Raw genomic sequence first — 20562 nt, 5'->3', positions numbered from 1 at the left:
TTCTTTTAGTTACAATTCTAGCCTTATTTAAATGGCCAACAGTTTAGACATGCTCAAAAAAAGAAATTCAAAACTTGGAACTACATAAGTAAGTGAATGACATAAGTTACTGCGTGGCTTAAAAATTCTTCACAATAACAAAAGATAAGAAAAAAAACCTGCCTTAATAATGGCTAAAATCAAAATGAAGGAGCTATGACAGGAATAGAACAAACTACTTGCACTCAACACCAAAAGTAATGCCTCAAAAAGGTCTCATTCATGGGACAACCATCACATAATAACCAATGTTTACATCACATTAACCTACCAAAAAAACCAACTAAATTGACAGCACAACTAGAATCATTTACATTGAACAACCAAGGTACAACTATGTAAATTTTTCCTAACCACCTAAAGACTTCAATCACATGCAGTCATGACCATGAACCTACTTTCGTTGTGACCTCTTTCCGGAAGTATAAACTGGCCTACAGCCGGATCCACCACCCTGCAAACAAAAAAATCGCTTGTGCAATCAAATGGTATAGTTCAAAACATTAATGCACTAGAACTATCATGACATAAGTAACAAGTATAAATGTCAAGAATTACCACATCAAGCGCATACGGATCACCAGAATACCAGGAATTAATCAACAAATACATACCTCATCAACAACATCGTCATCCATGGCAGTGCAATTTCTTCTGTCGTGGCCTAATCCGAGGCACCGCCTACAGTGCCTCCCGTTATTCGCATTTGTGCTCCCCCGAGGTGCACCCTTGGACCTGATAACCTTTGGGTCGAGAATGTGAGTTTCATCCGCTCCTACTTGAACACGACTGCTCCTTTGCCCTATGTCACCTAGAGATTCAAACTCCCTCGACATTCTGGCTACCTCTGTCATGGCAGTGTTGTATGTTTCCGTGCATTGCGCGGCTGTAAAACACAGTGACAGGCAGGCACTCCACAATGCACCATATCTAACACGAAATCCATCCGTGGGATTGACTGAGGCATGCTGACTACTACTATCGGCGACCTTGGCATCTTTGCACCACCTGCGCAGGACCAATCGGCTCGGCAATTCTTCTTTCTCTAGCTCTTTCAAGACACAAAATATATGGCAGCAAGGTATCCCTAATCTCTCCCATAACTTACAAGAACATTCATACTTATCACAACTTCTATCCACGAAAACCGAGTCTACATGATGGGGCTTTCGATACTTTCGGAACATGAACTTCTCCGTGCCACCGATACTGTCCCTGTGCAACACTAACAATGGCCCAACTCCCTCAATCTGTTTTTGCACCTCATAGAATATTTCCCTCGTGTAGAACTTGCTCACAGATCTTTCCAATGCTTCAAGACCCGTTGTCAACACCGGATTTGAGTAAAGAGTCTTGTAATCTGCAATGAACTCGTTATTCCGGTAATCTTTAACTACTCGATCCAGGTTCTCAACTAACTCAAGTAAGCAATTCCCAGACTTGATAAATTTCATAAGTGATGAATTAATACCCTCGCACCGAGAAGTGGTTCGTATGCCGGCACAAAACTTCTCACACAAATAAGCATTTGCCCACATCTCTCTCTTTTCGTATGTCTTTGCGACCCAATCGTTGTCCTCTAAACCGAATGATGTGATCATGTCCACCCAATATCTGTCAAACTCTTCCATATCAAAGTGACCATACACAGCAGTCTTAAACGCAGCACAAAAATCTTTGTCTTTAATATTAACAACTGCATTTCGAGCAAGATGCCAGGTGCATAGTCTATGTGTCGCACTAGGGAATTCACCTCTAATGGCCTCTCGCATGGATTCATCGCCATCTGTGACAACGACTTTCGGCTCCTTGTGCCTCATTACCTCCAAGAAGCTACTTAACAACCATTTGTAGGAAGGAATCTTCTCGTCCTCTAGCAAACCGAACCCAAAAATAATTGTCTGTCTATGATGGTTGGTGCCAGAAAAGATCACAAGAGGTCTGTTATATAAGTTTTTTCTGTACGTTGAGTCAAATGCTAACACATCATCAAAGCATTCATAGTCATGCTGCATGTTACCATCTGACTAAAATAGGTGCCCAAGGTGCTTCTCAACGCAATAAGAGTACTGCACAACTGCCATCGGATCCAACTCAGCCTTGCCCTTCAAGTAGCTTATTGCTGCGGCTGCACCTCCCTCGACAATCCTTGATTGCCTAACTCCATCCATATAATTATACAAGTCCTTAATAATGAAGTTAAGATTCCGATATCCACCACACATGTGGGCAAAGAAGCCCATTATTTGAGTTGTTTTGAACCCAGCATCATGCATGCTATGTATATGCGCTTTGTGCCCTTCAGGGATCTTCCTATGTGGAGCCATGACATTAGTGAACTCTTGGGGTGCCAATTCGTGATTATGTTCCTCGACCAATGTTTTCGTCCGCCATTTCCTACAACTTTTTTCTAGAAACATCACAAGCTTGGCATTGCAATTCGTTCTCGTCTCCGGTTTATGAGTCCTTTTTCTATCAACTCGCTCGTAATGCTTCTTTTCACGCAGCCCTTGCCGATTGCAGTAGAAAAACTTCCTAACAATATTCCCCTCCTTGTCTTTAATAGAATCTCCCTTTCGCACTGCAAAGCCAATTCCCTTTGCATACGCGACATAGCTTGCATACGCATCTTCAATCCCATTAAATTCTGCAGATAACAACACGAAAGCAATCACAGGGTCTGGACAACTGAATTGTTTACCCATGACATTCTCGGAGTTTGCATGATCCTCTGCAGCAGCATGCATATAGCTTCCACCACCATCCCTGCCGTCGTATTCACTGTCGGAATGGCCACTATCCCCTTCCTCAGTCAGCGGTTCCTCCAACCCGTTCAAGTCATTCCCCATCTCCCGAATCGGTGCTCCAACCATTAGTCCAATGACCTGACAACTCTGACGTGCTGCCATCATCCAAATCCGACTCACTATCAGACATCCCTGGATTTAAAAAAAATCCATTGAGGAACAAAGCATGTTGTACACGTCGCTTATGGAATTAACTTAAATGGAGAAAATTGCAACTTAAATTAGCATTAAGCGAAGTCCATAGTCGTCAGTCAATAGTTTATCACAGTGTATGGTCTAAATAAATTGGTTGACTCATTGGTTTCTAACATTACAAAGATAATTTCTTAATTTTTGGGTTAAGGTTGACCAGAAGAGAATTGCTAAAAGAATATATCAAATTCAGTTTAACCAAAATCATTTATACTAAACGCACATAGTTTTGTTTTCAAAAGCATAAGTTTGGTTATTTGATTTTACAGCATCGGGACCTCAAGACCATGACAACGGTTAAATATTTTATTAAGTTTACTATTCTTGGTAAAGCCATAAGGATCTGCTTTTGTTCCAATCACAATCAGCCCCTAATAAACAATTTTTTCGGCGGTCGATTACAGGGTTCATCTTGTTCCTAAGCATCATAATAGAGGTATTAACTTACTTTTAAAAATTCAATTTAAGCAACTCTGTGCATTTTTTGGGAAACAAAACCAGTATATCCAATGCCTAACACAACAGATTAACAACCATCTCAACAAATTCAGCATAATTGCATATTCCTCCGATATAGAACAAAGCTAAAAAAATTATACTCACCAATGTAAGAGCACAGAATAGGAACGAACAGGAGCCAAATTTCACCGTTTCCGAAGAGCAACGACGCAACCCAGCAGACACAAGGGACACCAGGCGAGTCAGAGATCCAGAACCAGCCTCCATAGTTCAAGGGTTCCACCCTTGAGAGAGATCGAAGGGGCACTTCAAAGGAGACAGAGGAGAGGCAACGATGGCGCGAACCCTACCGTTCCACTATTCTTCTGCTCTTCCCAGCTGAGTCGCCGACATAGATTCCAATAGAGAGAGAGAGAGAGAGAGAGAGAGAGAGAGAGAGAGAGAGAGAGAGAGAGAGAGAGAGAGAGAGAGAGAGAGAGAGAGAGAGAGAGAGAGAGAGAGAGAGAGAGAGAGAGAGAGAGAGAGAGAGAGATTAAACTTTTTATGAATCCAAATCCTCGATGCTTAGACAGAACTTACAGTCATACAAAGATAAGTTATCTATCCTCTGATAACATACGAGTCTATCAAGTTCAGATATGCCTTTCTCATTGTAACTAACTGCAGCTATGCCTCGAACCTTAACTATATGGTGGATCCAAATCTATCATTTAAAAGATAAATAGCTAAATGAAAAGCAATAGGTCATGATTTCTACAATCGAGGTAAAAAAGGTTGAAAAATGAGAGTTGAATGCGATCCTGAGCTCAAATGAAATGCAGGAGACTTAACCGAAAAGCTGTGATCCAAATGCATGTTTGGTCCTTTGATTTTAGAGCTTCCCACATCATAAATCCATAGTGCACCATTGTTTTGGCTGTACCCTCATGTTGGCTTGTTCTGGTGTTCACATTTGTTGAATTGATGTTTATGAATGACCAAGGAAATACTACAATTTTGTACTTTGTACGGGAAAAATTGTCAAAAAATTTTTGGCAAGAAAATAAACCAAGCATGTAATTTCTAAAAAACATAGCATGAGGCTAACACACAAGAATGTTGATGTCAAAAAGGCTCCTCTTTATTGTAACAAAAACTCAAGTTGGCGGTTGCCAGGTTCCGGGCCTAAAAGTTGCACCAGATCCTGTTGACTCTGAGGACCTAAACAATATATTAAGGAGCAAATAAGAAAGTTCAGAAATTATATATCATAACCCAAAAGCTTGGGAAATGATTACTTTAAGAAATTCAACATGTTTGAATAATTGTATTTATAGCATAGATTTGTATCAATTAGCTGAGTTATGATTTTTATATAGATCTCCAAATGAAAATGTGATTTACAGAATTTTGGCTCATTTTAATGTTAATTGACTTGGAATATCCAGTCATGTTGCTGTGAACTTACTTAGGTTCCACTTTTTCTTTCTCAGTTTTGTTCTCTTGAGTGAACCTGCAAAAAGAGTATGTAATTACTATATGTTGAATGGTTACTTCTAAAGTATTTTATATGAAAAAAAAAAAATAAAAGCATTACTTAATAACAAATACGATATGGAAATTGGAGAAAATAAGCTAGGAAAAGATTGCACCCAAAGGGTGTAATGTATGCAACGTAATCTGATAAAGTCATCCGCAAATTCTACAGCTTAAACCGTGACCTTCAGGTCACACAAAATGAAGAACATCTAAAGAAGAATGAAGTACCTTGTATAGAAGATGAAATTTCTAGAGTACAGCATCAGCGATGCACTCTCTTTTTCTTTTTTTGGTAAACATCAGAGATGCACTCTAGCCGCTAGGACTAGGTATGTATAGTAATTAATTTTACTCCTTAGAGAAGCTAAACCAAAATACAGCCATTGGAACATGGGCTGGACCAGGTTTAGCTAAACCCAAACCCAGACCCAGACCCAGTCCCCGACCCGACCCCATTTCTTGGATGGGTCTTTTCAAGACCTAAACTTCATCCCAGTCCAAAAAAATAGACCCAAAAAGGACCAGGACAAATGGATATAATTTTAGACATTACACATAGTAAAGTAATGGAATATCAAAAGTTAGAGATAAAATTCAATAGATATTATACAATATTTGTACCAAAATAAATTATTACAATGGAAAAATAATATTATATAATATAAAAAAATATTAGTTGAAGTATATAAGGTTAACAATTTATCACTAATTTCACCAAGCCCGAAGCATGACTTGAACCCAGCCTAAAAGCAACACAAGTTGAAAATTCGAAAATAAGAACTCAGCAAAAAACAAGACTGCAGACACAACATGACAAAGCATGTGCATTTTCAATTTCAAATAGATATTTGTCTATTGATCCATCAATTCCAAAAAGACTCACCTCAAGCTACCCCTTGCCCAAGATGATTCTTCAGTCTCACTACCTATAATGCAATTATGTCAAATTGTATTAATGGGAGAGCTGGTTTATTAATACATAGTAATTGTACGAAACCTCAATGCTGGATGGCAAAGCCTAAAAATCAGTAAATCATTTGCAGAGAGTGATAAAAATTTATTGGCTTCTTTTATGGAAAAAAAAAAAATTCATCTATTATTCTGCTTTGAGGTCAGAAAAGTTTAAGTACTTGAGATAAAAAGGTGAGCTTCAAAAAAATAAAAAATAAAAAAGAATCAAATAATTTAAGAAGAAAAGCAATGTATGATGACCTTCTGAGCCAACTGGAATTTGCCGGATAAAACTTTTCAAGTCTGGACCAGCAACTTTTCCTGCATCAAACTTCAATTAATCAATAAATCAAGAAGTAGAAGAAAATTTGGAATATAACAAAATTTTAAGCATCTAACCAGGGCTGACACGTTTGCCTGTACTTCCTTCTTTGGCCCTCCTTTCCTCTTCTCTCTTTAGAACTTAAAGAAAAAGAAACACACAAATAAAAGAAGAAAGTGTTGGGGACTGTAGACCTAGACTTTTACGAAAAAATTATTGTTTTGTTACACTTATTAGCTAACGTGAAAATATAAGTTACACACACGAACAACATTTTGTCTAACACGTTCACGCCTTGCTTCCAATTCCATCATTTCCTGAGAGGAATAAGAAAGTGTTATCAAGCGCTACTGCAATAGTATAAGTTGTTCTGCCAAAAAGCCTGTTCATAAAAGTTTCACTTCTCAGTAAACAATACAAGCCATTATTTAGTTTAAGATTTTGTTATTCCATTACAAAGTTACAAATAGGAGTAACCAACTCATGGATTAGTTTTGGTTGAAAATATTGATGAACAACTATCTCTTATTTATTCATCCCTTTATAATCCTAACCCCATTTAAACCTCAAACAAAAAACAACCACCCTCACCAAAAAAGTAGAAAGCCTTGGCCAAGAAAAAACCACCGAAAAAAAGAAGACAAATCAAACATATTTCCATTCCTTTAAACAATTTATTAGAACTACATTCATGTTAAAGAATTAGGATATAAACCAAGTGGTTACCATGTAAGAATGATTTTTAATATGACTTTGTTAATTATAAATTTAATGTACACATAATTTGATCGAACAGCTACAATCACATTCTCATATAAAAGTACTGTTTCGTCCCGGCCCAGTTGGCACAATACCCCGACCCGGGCGGTCGGCCTAACAAGGCCGTCGGACCCGAACTGGGAAACCAACCCAGACACCTATTCCCCAGCAGCCAGCCACATGACAGCTGGGACAAGGAAGCTTCCTGGAAGGTGGGTCTGTCCTTGTGGGACCCACTCTACTGACAGGGTATATATGAGGAGGGCCCTACCCCTCCCCCACGGTACGTGACAATCCCTTTACTTTTACTGCCATCTGTATGGTCTCTGACTTGGGCGTCGGAGTCCTTTTTACAGGTGGTTCCCTCTTTCCAGCATAGCTGCTCACGAGGTCGTGAGGTCCCGCTTTCCACTCTCCCATACCATAGTCCGAGAGATCCATCCGTTCACCATCAATGTAGACCAGGCTCCCACCATCACTCACCCTCTTCGTCCATCCGATCCGTTTGATATCTGAGTCACCGAACATTTGGCGCCGTCTGTAGAGACCTGGCGTGAATGAATTTCCTATTAAGTCCTATGGAAGGCAATGATGGAGGCGAGCCACGTAGGGAGGAAGTGGTTCCCTGAACCAGAGGGGTAGCCTCCTTGGCTTCCTCTCGTGAGTGCACAAGATCCCCCCCTCGGTGAGGAGAGCCTCCCTCCCACTCCCGGGAAAGGCGTCCCTTCAGAGGGACGGGGAGCGACTATCCGCAGATAATGTAGGAGTTGCGCCATAGGGTGCAGAACCTGGAACGAGAGCTAGTGGGCAGAGAGAAATCAAAGGGAGAAGCCATGGGGAAAGTAGAGAAGTGCCGAGGAGACGACAAGACCCTATAAGCTACACCCGGCCTCCGACGAAACAAACTGAGGAGGAAAACAGAGAGGATAGCAGAGAGAGACCAAGGAGAAAGCCACGATGCCCTGTGATCATGGGGGCAACCCCTTTCCACCACTCCATTATCGAGGTCCGGCTTCTGAAGCATTTCGATAAGCCAACGGACATGAGATATGACGGCACCCAAGATCCTCAAGAACATCTAATGGCCTTTGAGGCCAGGATAAATCTGGAAGGTGTGGGTGATGAAGTGAGGTGTCGAGCCTTCTCCGTGACCTTAGCAGGGCTGGCAATCCGCTGGTTCAACGCTCTCTCCCAAGGCTTCGTGACAACTTTTGCAGACATAACCCGCGCCTTCTTGGCTCAGTTTACCATGCGTATTGCTAAAGCTAAGCACCCGATCAACTTGTTAGGGGTAACACAGAGAAGCGAGGAACCGACCAGGAAGTACCTGGATAGGTTCAATGATGAATGCTTGGAGATTAACGGCTTAACCGACTCAGTGGCCAGTTTATGCTTGACGAACGGGTTGCTGAACGAGGATTACAAGAAGCACCTTACCACCAAACCCGTGTGCACGATGCAAGAAATCCAAAATGAGGCTAGGGAGTATATCAATGACGAAGAGGTTAGCCAAGTCGTAGCAGCCAACAAGCGGCAGTCCGCCTATAACCCTTGCCATCATCCCGATAACGGGAAAAGGTCGAAGGAGCACTCCAAAGATGGAGGGCCAGCTAAAGGCCTTCAAGCCGTTCCCCCGGGTAGGGAAGTTTACTAACTACACTCCCTTGACAGCCCCGGTCGTCGAGGTGTACCAGCAAATAGCTGACAAAGGCATTCTGTCGAAGCTCCGACAACCTAAAGATAGAACTGGAAGGAACAAAAACATCTACTGCAACTACCACAAAGACTTCGGCCACAAGACCCAATATTGTTTCGATTTGAAGGATGCTTTGGAGCAGGCGATTCAAGAAGGTAAGCTGGCAGAGTTCTCTCACCTCATAAGAGAACCCTGGAGGCGGGATCGTGACCAATCTAGTGACGACAAGAGCCGCGCCGTGAGACCAAGGCAAGAGCCCGAGGAGGATAATGAGCGCGGCCTCACCATTGTGAATGTTGTAGTCGGGAGAGACGTTAGCACCCAGGTTGAAGTCGGCATGTAGGAAAGATGCCAAAGTCTTGGTTGTGTCATCGTCTAGCCCCGCGCCTCCCTCCAGGAGAGTCAATATCATTCGGACCAGAGGACCAATGGTTCGACGACTTGCTGGAGAACCCTTCTATGGTGATCACAGCAAGGGTGGGAACTAGTCTGGTCAGGCGAATCCTCGTAGATACCGGAGCCGATTAAAACATCATGTTCCGTAATGTGTTTGATGCTCTGGGCCTCCGAGACACCGACCTGAGAACCCACCAACACGGTGTGGTTGGCTTAAGCGATAACTTTATCAAGCCTGATGGAATAGTCTCCCTCCCAGCCTCCATAGGAAGAGGTCGAGGGAAGAGGTCGGTAATGGCGGAGTTCGTTGTTCTAAGGGACTCCACGGCCTACAACCTCATCTTGGGAAGGAAAACCATCAACGAGATCGGAGTAGTGATTTGTACCAAACTACTGATGAAATTTGTTGTTAATGATGGGTCGGTCAGATCCATCTGGGGAGATTTGGAAATGGCGGTCGCATGCGACAACGCCAGTCTCTCCCTAAGAAAAAAGTCCAAAGAGGCATCCGGGGTCTTCCTAGCTGATCTAGATGCCAGGATCGGCGACTCGGAAGAAAAGTTCACCTTCGTGAACAGAAACCTCCCTCATGACTTGAAAGAACAACTGGTGGAAATGATTCGAGCAAACGGCGATCTGTTTGCTTGGACACCAGCCGACATGCTGGGAATTGACCTCCAATTCATGCCACACAACCTTGCCGTGAAGGCAGAAGCTAAACCGGTGGCACAGAGAAGGAGGAAAATGTCCCAGGAAAAGGCTGACGAGGTGGCCAGGCAAACAGCCAACTTGCTAGAAGCAGGGTTCATCCGAGAACTGGACTACTCGACCTGGCTGTCGAACATAGTCCTAGTCAATAAAGCCAATGGAAAGTGGAGAATGTGCGTGGACTATTCCGATCTTAACAAGGCATGCCCCAAGGATTCCTTCCCCTCCCTAATATTGATGCTCTTGTAGACGCGGCCGCGGGGTATCGGTTTCTGAGTTTCATGGACGCATATTCTGGCTACAACCAGATACCGATGCACTGGCCAAACGAGGAGAAAACGGCGTTCATAATGCCAGGGGGTACATACTGCTATAAGGTGATGCCTTTCGGGGACCTGTCCAAGGACAACTGGGAAGGGGCCAGGAGGTCGATCCCCCATTGGCTAAAAGGCTAGGAGGCCATTTGCAGGCTGAGTTCGGATGCCGGCGCCTTCTGGAAATTTGTGTTTTCTTGGCACTTTTTGCATCTCCTGACGAATTCTTGGGCGTCAGCCATCATCGTGGGCCAATAGTAACCGGCTCTGACGAGCTCCCGAACCAAAGCCTTCCCCCCTATGTGATGGCCGCAACAACCCTCGTGGACCTCCCTGAGGACGTAGTCTATCTGGTCGGGTCGTAGGCACTTCAATAGGTGTTGACTCAGCCCTCTCTGAAACAGTTGGCCTTGCACTATTGTGTATTTGGCTGCCTCCTTTCTCAATTCCTTTGCCTTCTTGTGGTCGTCAGGGAGTTTGCCACTTCCCAAGAATTCGGTGACGGGGGCGACCCACGACGGATCGACGTCTACACGGGTTGCACAGGGCGATTGTTGGTTCTTTTACCAAGCCTTGAATTAAGGAACGGTTTCTCGTTCCCGGTTTTGTGCTGGCCAGTTTAGATAGGAGGTCGGCGCACGTGTTCCTTTCCCTTGAGACATGCTGTACCACGACTTCTTCAAAGTCCTTGCTCAAGTTCTTAACCTTTTCCAGGTATTTTTGTAGTAAGGGGTCCTTGGCCTGATACATCCCGTTGATCTGGAATGTGACGACCTGAGAGTCACTGTTCACTTCTACCCTTGTCACCCCCACTTCCTTTGACAGTAGCAGGCCGCTGATAAGGGCTTCGTATTCCGCCTGGTTATTGGAGACCAAGAACTCAAACTTGATGGTTTGTTCGTACACTATTCCTAATGGGCTCTCGAGAATTATCCCTCCTCCTCCAGACGTTTGGTTGGAGGCTCCGTCAACGTGGAGCTTCCACCGTGTTCCCGGAGCTTCGTGAGGGTCCCCCGTGAGGCCTGGGCTTTGATCGCATGTCTCGGCTTGTACTGCAAGTCGTACTGGGATAGCTCAATTGCCCAGGTCATCATCCGTCCCGCCAGATCGGGTTTTTGCAAGACTCGACGTATTGCTTGATCCATCCTGACGACAATACGATGACTTTGGAAATACTGACGTAACCTTCTGGATGAGGTTAGCAGCGCATACGCCAACTTCTCCAACTTACTGTATCTCAGCTCCGCTCTTTGGAGTGTTTTGCTAACAAAATACACTGGCTGTTGGGCCCTCCCTTCTTCCCGTATCAAGACGGCCACCAAGGCCTCATCGGTTACGGCTAGGTACAGATACAATGCTTCGAAGTCCTTGGGTTTCCCGAGAACAAGAGGTGCCGACAGTATTCTCTTGAAATGGTGGAAAGCCTCCTCACATGCTGGGTCCATTCAAACGCAATCCCTTTTTTCATCAGGTTGAAGAATGGGAGTGCCTTTGTTGCCGACGCACCGAGAAAACGCAACAGGACAGTAAGCCTTCCGGCTAACCTTTGTATGTCCTAGACACACCCCGGGCTATTCATCTGGAGGATTGCTTCACATTTCTCTGGGTTGGCTTCCACTCCTCTTTGGTTTATCATGAAGCCCAAGAACTCCCCGACTTCCATGGCGAAGGCGCACTTGAGAGGGTTAAGCCTCATGTTGTGCCGCCAAAGAGATGCAAACACGGTCTTTAGATCACTGATGAGGTCTTCGGCCCGGGTGGTCTTCACCAAGATCTCGTCAACGTACACTTCTACCGTCTTGCCGATAAGCTCGCTAAGTACCTTGTTCATCAGCCTTTGATATGTAGCTCCTACGTTTTTCAGTCCGAAAGGCATCACCTTGTAGCAGTATGTACCCCTAGCGTTATAAATGTCGTTTTCTCCTCGTCTGGCCGGTGCATCGGTATCTGGTTGTACCCAGAGTATGCGTCCATGAAACTCAGAAACCGATACCCCGCGGCCGCGTCTACAAGAGCATCAATATTAGGGAGGGCGAAGGAATCCTTGGGGCATGCCTTATTAAGATTGGAATAGTTCACGCACATTCTCCACCTTCCATTGGCTTTCTTAACTAGGACTACGTTTGACAGCCAGGTCGAGTAGTCCAGTTCTCGGATGAACCCTGCTTCTAGCAAGCTGGCCGTTTGCCTGGCCACCTCGTCAGCCCTTTCCTGGGAGATTTACCTCCTTCTTTATAACACTGGTTTAGCTTCTGCCTTCACGGCAAGGTGGTGGGACATAAATTGGGGGTCAATTCCCGGCATGTCGGCTAGTGTCCAAGCGAACAGATCGCCGTTTGCTTGAATCATTTCCACCAGTGGTTCTTTTAAGTCATGAGGGAGATTTCTGTTTACGAATGTGAACTTTTCTTCTAAGTCGCCAACCCTGAACTTCTCGAGATCTCCTTCAGGTTCTGGCCTGGGCTTGTCGTCGACCCTGGCGTCTAGATCAGCTAGGAAGACCCGGGATGCCTCTTTGGACTTTTTTCTTAGGGAGAGACTGGCGTTGTCGCATGCGACCGCCGTTTCCAAATCTCTCCTGATGGATCCGACCGACCCATCATCAGCAACAAATTTCATCATCAGTAGTTTGGTACAAATCACTGCTCCAAACTCGATGGTTTTCCTTCCCAATATGAGGTTGGAGGCCGTGGAGTCCCTTAGAACAATGAACTCCGCCATTACCGACCTCTTCCCTCGACCTCCTCCTATGGAGACTGGTAGAGAGACTATTCTATCAGGTTTGATAAAGTTATCGCCTAAGCCGACCACACCGTGTTGATGGGTTCTCGGGTCGATGTCTCGGAGGCCTAGAGCATCAAACATGTTACGAAACATGATGTTCGAATTAGCTCCGGTGTCTACAAGAATTTGCCTGACCAGACCAGTTCCCACCCTTGCTGTGATCACCATAGGAGGGTTCTCCAGCAAGTCGTCGAACCATTGGTCCTCTGGTCCGAATGATATTGACGGGACTCTCCTGGAGGAAGGCACGGGGCTAGACAATGACACAGTCAAGACTTTGGCATCTTTCCTACATGCTGACTTCAACCTAGGAGCAACGTCTCTCCCGACTACAACGTTCACAATAGTAAGGCCGCACTCATTGTCCTCCTCGGGCTCTTGCCTTGGTCTCACGGCACGGCTCCTGTCGTCACCAGATCGGTCACAATCCCGCCTCCTGGGTTCTCTTATGAGGTGTGAGAACTCTGCCAGCTTACCTTCCCGAATCGCCTGCTCCAAAGCATCTTTCAAATTTAAACAATCTTGGGTCTTATGGCCGAAGCCCTTGTGGTAGTCATAGTAGAGGTTTTTGTTCCCTCCAGTTCTATCCTTGAGTTGTCGGGGCTTCAACAGGATCCCTTTGTCGGCTATTTGCTGGTACACGTCGACGATCGGGGCTGTCAAGGGAGTGTAGTTAGTAAACTTCCCTACCCGGGAGAACGGCTTGAAGGCTTTAGCTGGCCCTCCGTCCTTGGAGTGCTCCTTCGACCTTTCCCAGTTACCGGGATGACGGGAAGGGTTATAGGAAGACTGCCGGTTATAGGCGGACTGCCGGTTGTTGGCTGCCACGACTTGGCTAACCTCTTCGTCATTGATATACTCCCTAGCCACATTTTTTATTTCTTGCATCGTCAACACGGGCTTGGTGGTAAGGTGCTTCCTGAAATCCTCATTCAGCAACTCGTTCGTCAAGCATAAACTGGCCACTGAATTGGTTAGGCCATCAATCTCCAAGCATTCATCATTGAACCTATCTAGGTACTTCCTGGTCGGTTCCCCGCTTCTCTGCGTTACCCCTATCAAGTTGATCGGGTGCTTAGCTTTAGCAATACGCGTGGTAAACTGAGCCAAGAAGGCGCGGGTTATGTCCGCAAAAATTGTCACAGAGCCTTGGGGGAGAGCGTTGAACTAGCGGATTGCCGACCCTGCTAAAGTCATGGGGAAGGCTCGACACCTCACTTCATCACCCACACCTTCCAGATTCATCCTGGCCTCAAAGGCCGTTAGATGTTCTTGAGGATCTTGGGTGCTGTCATATCTCATGTCCGTCGGCTTATCGAAATGCTTCGGAAGCCGGACCTCGAGAATGGAGTGGTGGAAAGGGGTTACCCCATGATCACAGGGCGTCGTGGCGTTCTCCTTGGTCTCTCTCTGCTATCCTCTCGGTTTTCCTTCTCAGTGCGTCTCGCCGGAGGCCGGGGGGTATAGATTATAGGGTCTTGCCGCCTCCTCGGCACCTCTCTACTTTCCCCTTGGCTTTCTGGATCGGACCGGTAGTACGGTGTGCCCCTAGAGCGGTCTCTTCGGAGGCTTCTCCCTCTGGTTTCCCTCCTCCTTTGAAGGGATGAGGAACGATGTTGTCTCGGGGCAGGCTAATAGTGCTCTCTACCCGCTAGCTCCCGTTCCAGGTTCTGCACCCTGTAGCGCAGCTCCTGCATTATCCGCGGATAGTCGCTCCCCGTCCCTCCGAAGGGACGCCTTTCACGGGAGCGGGAGGAAGGCTCTCCTCGCCGAGGGGGGGTCTCGTGTGCTCACGAGAAGAAGCCAAGGAGGCTACCCCACTGGTTCGGGGAACCACTTCCTCCCTACGTGGCTCGCCTCCATCATCTCCTTCCATAGGACCTAATAGGAAATCCATTCACGCCAGGTCCCCACAGACGGCGCTAAATGTTCGGTGACTCGGGTATCAAACGGATCGGATGGACAAAGAGGGTGAGTGACGGTGGGAGCCTGGTCTACGTTGATGGTGAACAGATGGATCTCTCGGGCTACGGTATAGGAGAGTAGAAAACGGGACCTCACGACCTCACAAGCAGTTGTGCTGGAGAGGGGGAGCCACCTGCAAAAAGGACTCCAACGCCCAAGTCAGATACCGTACAGATGGCAGTAAAAGTAAAGGGATTGTCACGTAACGTGGGGGAGGGATAAGGCCCTCCCCATATATACTCTGTCAGTAGGGTGAGTCCCACAAGGGCAGATCCACCTTCCAGGAAGCTTCCTTGTCCCAGCTGTCATGTGGCTGGCTGCTGGGGAATAGGTGTCCGGGTCGATTTCCCGGTTCGGGTCTGACGGCCTTGTTAGGCCGACCGCCCGGGTCGAGGCATTGTGCCAACTGGGCCGGGCCGAATCACAGCTTAATTAAGCTCTTTTTAAAAAAATAGCTTAAACAATAAATACTTATATTAAAAGTAGTTTATAAATAAGTTATTTTGTGTTTGATTTTCTAGTTCTAAAAGTGCTTATTTTAAAAGAAATGTGATAAAAAGTTTTTTTATTATGAGAGAAGTTTTTTTTTTTAACTTCTCTATAAGCACTTAAATAACTTCTTAAAAAACTACAATTTGATTTTGAAAATTGCACCAAACATTAATACTAATACTTTTCATAAATCAAAAGCTAAAAAAAAAAAGTAACTTTTGCAGCTTCTCAAACGGCCCTTTGTCCAATAAAAGCGAATATTGCCATACTTCCAAGGTTGTTAGGAGCGGACGCTACCAAAGAAACCACCCTAAAACATATATATAGTTACATTGGTAGCTAAATGGCTATGGCGCTTTCCTTTAACACCTCACTATCTATGGCATCAACTTATCAAGAATAAGTATGGTTTGGACAGGACTGGTTAGGATGCAAATGCTGCTACCCATACTACTCATTCTAGCCCTTGGAAGTTCATTTCTCAAGGTTATACTATTTTTAAACCCTAGCTTTCTTTGAATGTAGGTGATAGTTCTTGTTTTAACTTATCACTTATGGGAAGACCACTGAATAGAAGATACCTCTCTTAAGAGTTTCTACATCTCTATTAACTATCTTCCTTGAATAACTCCCCTATCCAGGCCTTCTACACCAGACGAGGTTCTTTCTTCACATGGGACTTCCAATTCTTCCATAACCTAAATCATAAGGAATCCTCTGAACTTATGATCCTCTTAAGTCTCCTTGATAATTTTTCTTTATATTCCAACCCCGACAAAAGGTCATGGTCTCTTTATTCCCTTGGTAGTTTTAGTTGTAAATCATTCATCTCTAATGCATTCCTAAAATAAAACCTCTTCCCATATTGACAAAACCTATTTGGAAGTCCAAAGCTCCCTCTAAAGTCAAATATTCAATATGGATAGATATGCTTAACAGAATTAACACCAATGGCATGTTTAGGGTTTAGGTTCAAAGGCCACATAGGTTGTCTCCCCTAATGTGTCTTATTTTTTGGAAAACTCAGAATCAAGTTCACATCTGCTTTTGCATTTTCGCATGTGATTTTGTTGAACAATTTGTTTGCCATCTTTGATGAATATTGGGTGGTCCCTGCAACCTTAGATGAATTCCTCTTAACTAGGTTTTTATTGGTTTCAGAAGTATGAAAAGAGGCAAAATCATTGTGGCACTGTGCAATATACGCTACTATTTGGAGTATTTGGTTGGAGCACAATGCACACACCTACAATGACAAATTTTCTAACAAGCAAGTTTTGTGGCATAGATGTTTGGCATCTATTTGGTGTAACTCTTTAAGGAGGACTTTCCGTCCTAGACATATTGAGAGACTGAAACTTATTCTTTATAGATAATTCTTATTGTTTTTTATCTATTACAGAAGACCTCTTATCCTCTAAATTGTATTCTTCTTCTCTCCACCTTAATGAAATTCTTCTTTTACCACAAAATAAATAAATAATAGCACAGTCCATTATCACCCATATAATCTATAAAAATAAATAATAACATCATTCAATATTAAAACCAGAATAATTGCAGCATATGCATAAGGAGAAAGAGAGAAACGCTTACTGATACCATCAACCTCTTCCATTTTGGTGAAGTATTTGTTTCCAGTTTTATCCACTCCCATCATATTTCGATTGCTCAGCAACCCAGAAATCTTTCCCAGAACCCTCCGCATTTTGTTTATTTTTGCCGTTTCCTTTTCAAAGAAAAACAGTCGAAACATGTTACAGAGTTGGATTGGAGATTGCAAACTTCAAAAACTTTACAATATGATACTCCATTACTACCTTCATTCCACAATATTAGACTTTTTAAGGTTATACACTATGATAAATAAAATGATCGAATGTTCTAAATTTCCTAAAAAGAAAATATATACGTGACTAAAATACTAAGTGGAAAGATGAATTCACATATCATATTAAATTCCAGAAAAGAAAATCAATCTAACTGCGGAACTACAATGGAACAGTAGAAAAAGCACTAACCACAGAGGGTGGGGAAGTGGAATCGGTGGTTGAAATCAATGATGAGATGAGCAGGCAGCCACTGTTGTCGCTGGTTATGGGTTGTGGATGTGGAGTGGCTGCCGCTGTTGGCTGGTGTTGTCGCCACTATACTGTTGAAATCGCCACCGTCGTTGGGATGTTGCTGGCGGGTACAGTTTGAGGAGATGGTGGGTGCAGTGCTGCGCTGCGGTGGGTTAGAACTTAGGCGATTGGTGAGGAAAGCTAAAATGTAATAAAACAATACAAAATTAACAGAAATACCAAGGTTCGAAAAACTGAACCAATCATCGAACAGCTCTAACTATTGGTTCACTGATTTATTGATTCAACCGATTCAACCATGCTTCAATCGGAATAACTATTTTATAATAAAATAATAAATAAAATATAAATAAACACATTAAAACATAATTATAGTCTAATATAAATTTTAAAATAGCATCCAAATTAAAAGTACTACATCAACAACAATATTATAATCTCATAGTTGGAAGCACAAGAACCACGTTCAATCTTCTTGATGCTGTAATTTTTGTTTGGCTAATTTTTTTCTCTAAACGCGAACATGATTCTGAATTTGAACTCTCGTTCACAAGAAGCAACAAATTGTAGCTTTTGTATTTAGCTTTTACGTTCACTTGATAAATTAAAAAATTAATTGACATTTTACCAATTTTGCCATTCAATCTCATTTACAATAAAAGATACAAAAACAATCATCAAAATTCTTGAATTTTTTTTTTCATGGCTATGATTTACAAACAAATATTTTTAATATTATTATTAATACTCTTTATTAAGTTTTAATTTTTTATCAATTTTTTATTTATTTTTCTTGTTAATAGTATGAATATTTTGTTTAGAGTTTTTTTTATGTTCACTTATGTATATTATTGTATTTTTTTAATAGAATTTTTAGTATTTATTGTTCATATAAATTTTTTTAATCATTTTTATTAATACGTACTATTTTATAGAACTTTATTTTTTTATTTGACTTTATATATTTTTTATTATATGTTCTTAAATTAGTATATATTTTATTTATTATTGTTGATTTTTATAATATAAATTTCATTAGAAAGATATAATTAAATACAAAAAGAATACTAAAGAAGAGTACTAACAAATTATAACAAAAAGAATACTAAATTTTAACACATAAATTTAAATTTTTTTCCAAAAGAAATTATAGTCAAAGAGTACTAAAATAATATAATTTTGAATGATATAAATTTATGTCTTTTTTTAGTAATTGTTATCTAAACGTAATTTTGAATGATGTAATCCAAACAATATTCATTTTATTATAATCCATTTTGATACAAAATTACCAAATATAAATCACTTTATCACTAACTCACGCTTTATTAAAATCAAATTTGTAAAATCAATTTTATACAATCAAACTCTAATCCAAACACACACTCAAAAGTTAAATAACAAAAAAACCACACATAAAATGCCAACATCAAAGTTTGTCATCAATCATCAAAATATGCAAAATCTTGCTGCAGATTTGCTTCGTCGAGTTTGGACAAGAAGAATCACCAATCAAGTGATGCCCCCCACCACCACTTTGATAAAAAAAAAATACCAATCACAAACCATTTAATCTCATATGAAGTTTAGTTAACGGCAACCCAATGAACAATTTATCAAATCAAGGACAGGAAAACACAATAAAGACAATTTATCAAATTAACAAGTTATCAAAAGGTCAAGAACAGTAGAACAATCTAACAATCAAAAGACTAAGAACAGCACCAAAAAAATAATTTATCAAATTAACAAGTTAATAAGATCAATTAAAACTGAAAATCAAAATAACAAGAACAATTAAAACTTTAAAATACAGCAAACCACCAACAAAACAAGAACTGGAACAACATATTAATCATTAAAACAACAATCAAATAAAACAACAACTGAATAATTAATACAAAAAAGAACAAGAAGGAAAAGAAATCACCTTAGGCTGGAGCACGTTCTGAAATTCAAACAGTACACGGAGAGGTAGCTGGAGCTTTAACACGTGATGGAGATGGCTGAACAACGGCAGAACGGCTGCGGAACGGAGGCTGAACAGAGGGCTAAGCAGCTTGAACACGCGACGGAGAGGGCTGAACAGAGGGCTAAGCAGCTCGAACTAGAAGACGAGGGCTGGAGAACGGCGGAACATCGGCAGAGCCTCGGTGAGACAGCGGCGGAATCACAGCCAAACAGAGGTAGAAGCTCCGCCAAAAAGGAGGCGGAAGAAAAAGGGCGACGCGTTGCGCCGACGCTGTAGCAGTGCGGATGGCAGCGGTGGCTGGACGTTGAAGAACGGCAACGAGATGGAGGGCTGCTTCGTGCTTCCTCCCAGCTGTGTTCGAGTTCTCTTCTCTACGTTCTTCAATGTGTTCAGACGTCCATGGCGGGGAAGGTGGCGTCGAGCAGCTGCGACGGCGGCAATGACATGGCGGTGGCTTGACGGCGCAAGTCTGGCAGTGATGGAGGAGATGTTGCTGCGGTGCTGCCTGGTTCTGCACTTCTGCTAGTGAGTGAGAGAGCTTAGGGTTACGTTCTCTTTTTCATTTTTTTTTTTGAAGGAACAAAACGGCGTCTTTTCGTCCAAAATACGAAAACCGGCCAAATCCCGATTCAGTTCGGCCTGGTTGAACAACGCTAAATTAGAGTGTGCGGATTAATTAAAAATGATATTTTTTTAATTTATTTATGGTATTTTCAATTTGACGGTCAAAAAATTAATTTGTTATAAATTTAGATTTTATTTAAAGATTTACATTAGTTAATAAATTGTTATATATAAAACAATCAAATTTTAATTTTTGATACTTATTTAAGTGAATTAGTGGCCTAACTATTAAATCAATCAAATTAGTTAAAAATGATAAATTGATGAAAATTCAAATGAATATATCTTCAAGTGATAATTATTAAATAATTTAATAAATTTAATTAAATTATCATTTAATGACTTTCAATTATCAACTTCATACGAAAATTACGATTTAAATTTTCACGAGATAAATTTTTATTAAAAATATAATAAAATTTAGCTAATATATGTCCTAAAACCACATGATAAAATTATTAATTAAATTTTTTTATAAAA

At 42.2% G+C, this 20562-nt stretch overlaps 1 protein-coding gene across 6 annotated transcripts; it reads right to left on the bottom strand.

The window, feature by feature from the left end:
• Positions 1-177: 177 nt before the first annotated feature.
• LOC112772714 (protein FAR1-RELATED SEQUENCE 5) lies at positions 178-20091 on the bottom strand. Of its 6 annotated transcripts, none has more exons than XM_025817702.3 (8): positions 19417-20091; positions 17424-17666; positions 16999-17131; positions 6366-6428; positions 6228-6287; positions 5899-5941; positions 4945-4989; positions 178-493 (listed from the first exon to the last, which is right to left on the bottom strand). In XM_025817702.3, exons 3-8 carry the CDS (start codon positions 17108-17110, stop codon positions 406-408), a joined length of 411 nt encoding a protein of 136 aa, XP_025673487.1. In that variant the 5' UTR covers positions 17111-17131; positions 17424-17666; positions 19417-20091; the 3' UTR covers positions 178-405. The 6 variants fall into 6 exon arrangements, with proteins under 6 accessions (XP_025673487.1, XP_072081733.1, XP_025673488.1 ...); XM_025817703.3 differs by lacking the exon at positions 178-493 and adding an exon at positions 4022-4697; XM_025817699.3 differs by lacking the exon at positions 178-493 and adding an exon at positions 4022-4436.
• Positions 20092-20562: the final 471 nt, after the last annotated feature.

The sequence above is a fragment of the Arachis hypogaea genome, chromosome 18 (assembly GCF_003086295.3).
Source record: "Arachis hypogaea cultivar Tifrunner chromosome 18, arahy.Tifrunner.gnm2.J5K5, whole genome shotgun sequence".
In the NCBI taxonomy this organism is placed as follows: Eukaryota; Viridiplantae; Streptophyta; class Magnoliopsida; order Fabales; family Fabaceae; genus Arachis; species Arachis hypogaea.
The sequence above is the reverse complement of the archived record's forward strand: the minus strand, read 5'-3'. Positions and strand labels throughout refer to the sequence as shown.

Excerpts from the sequence above, each read along its gene's own strand:
- LOC112772714 (XM_072225632.1), bottom strand. The coding sequence starts at position 2,054 with ATGCAGCATGACTATGAATGCTTTGATGATGTGTTAGCATTTGACTCA.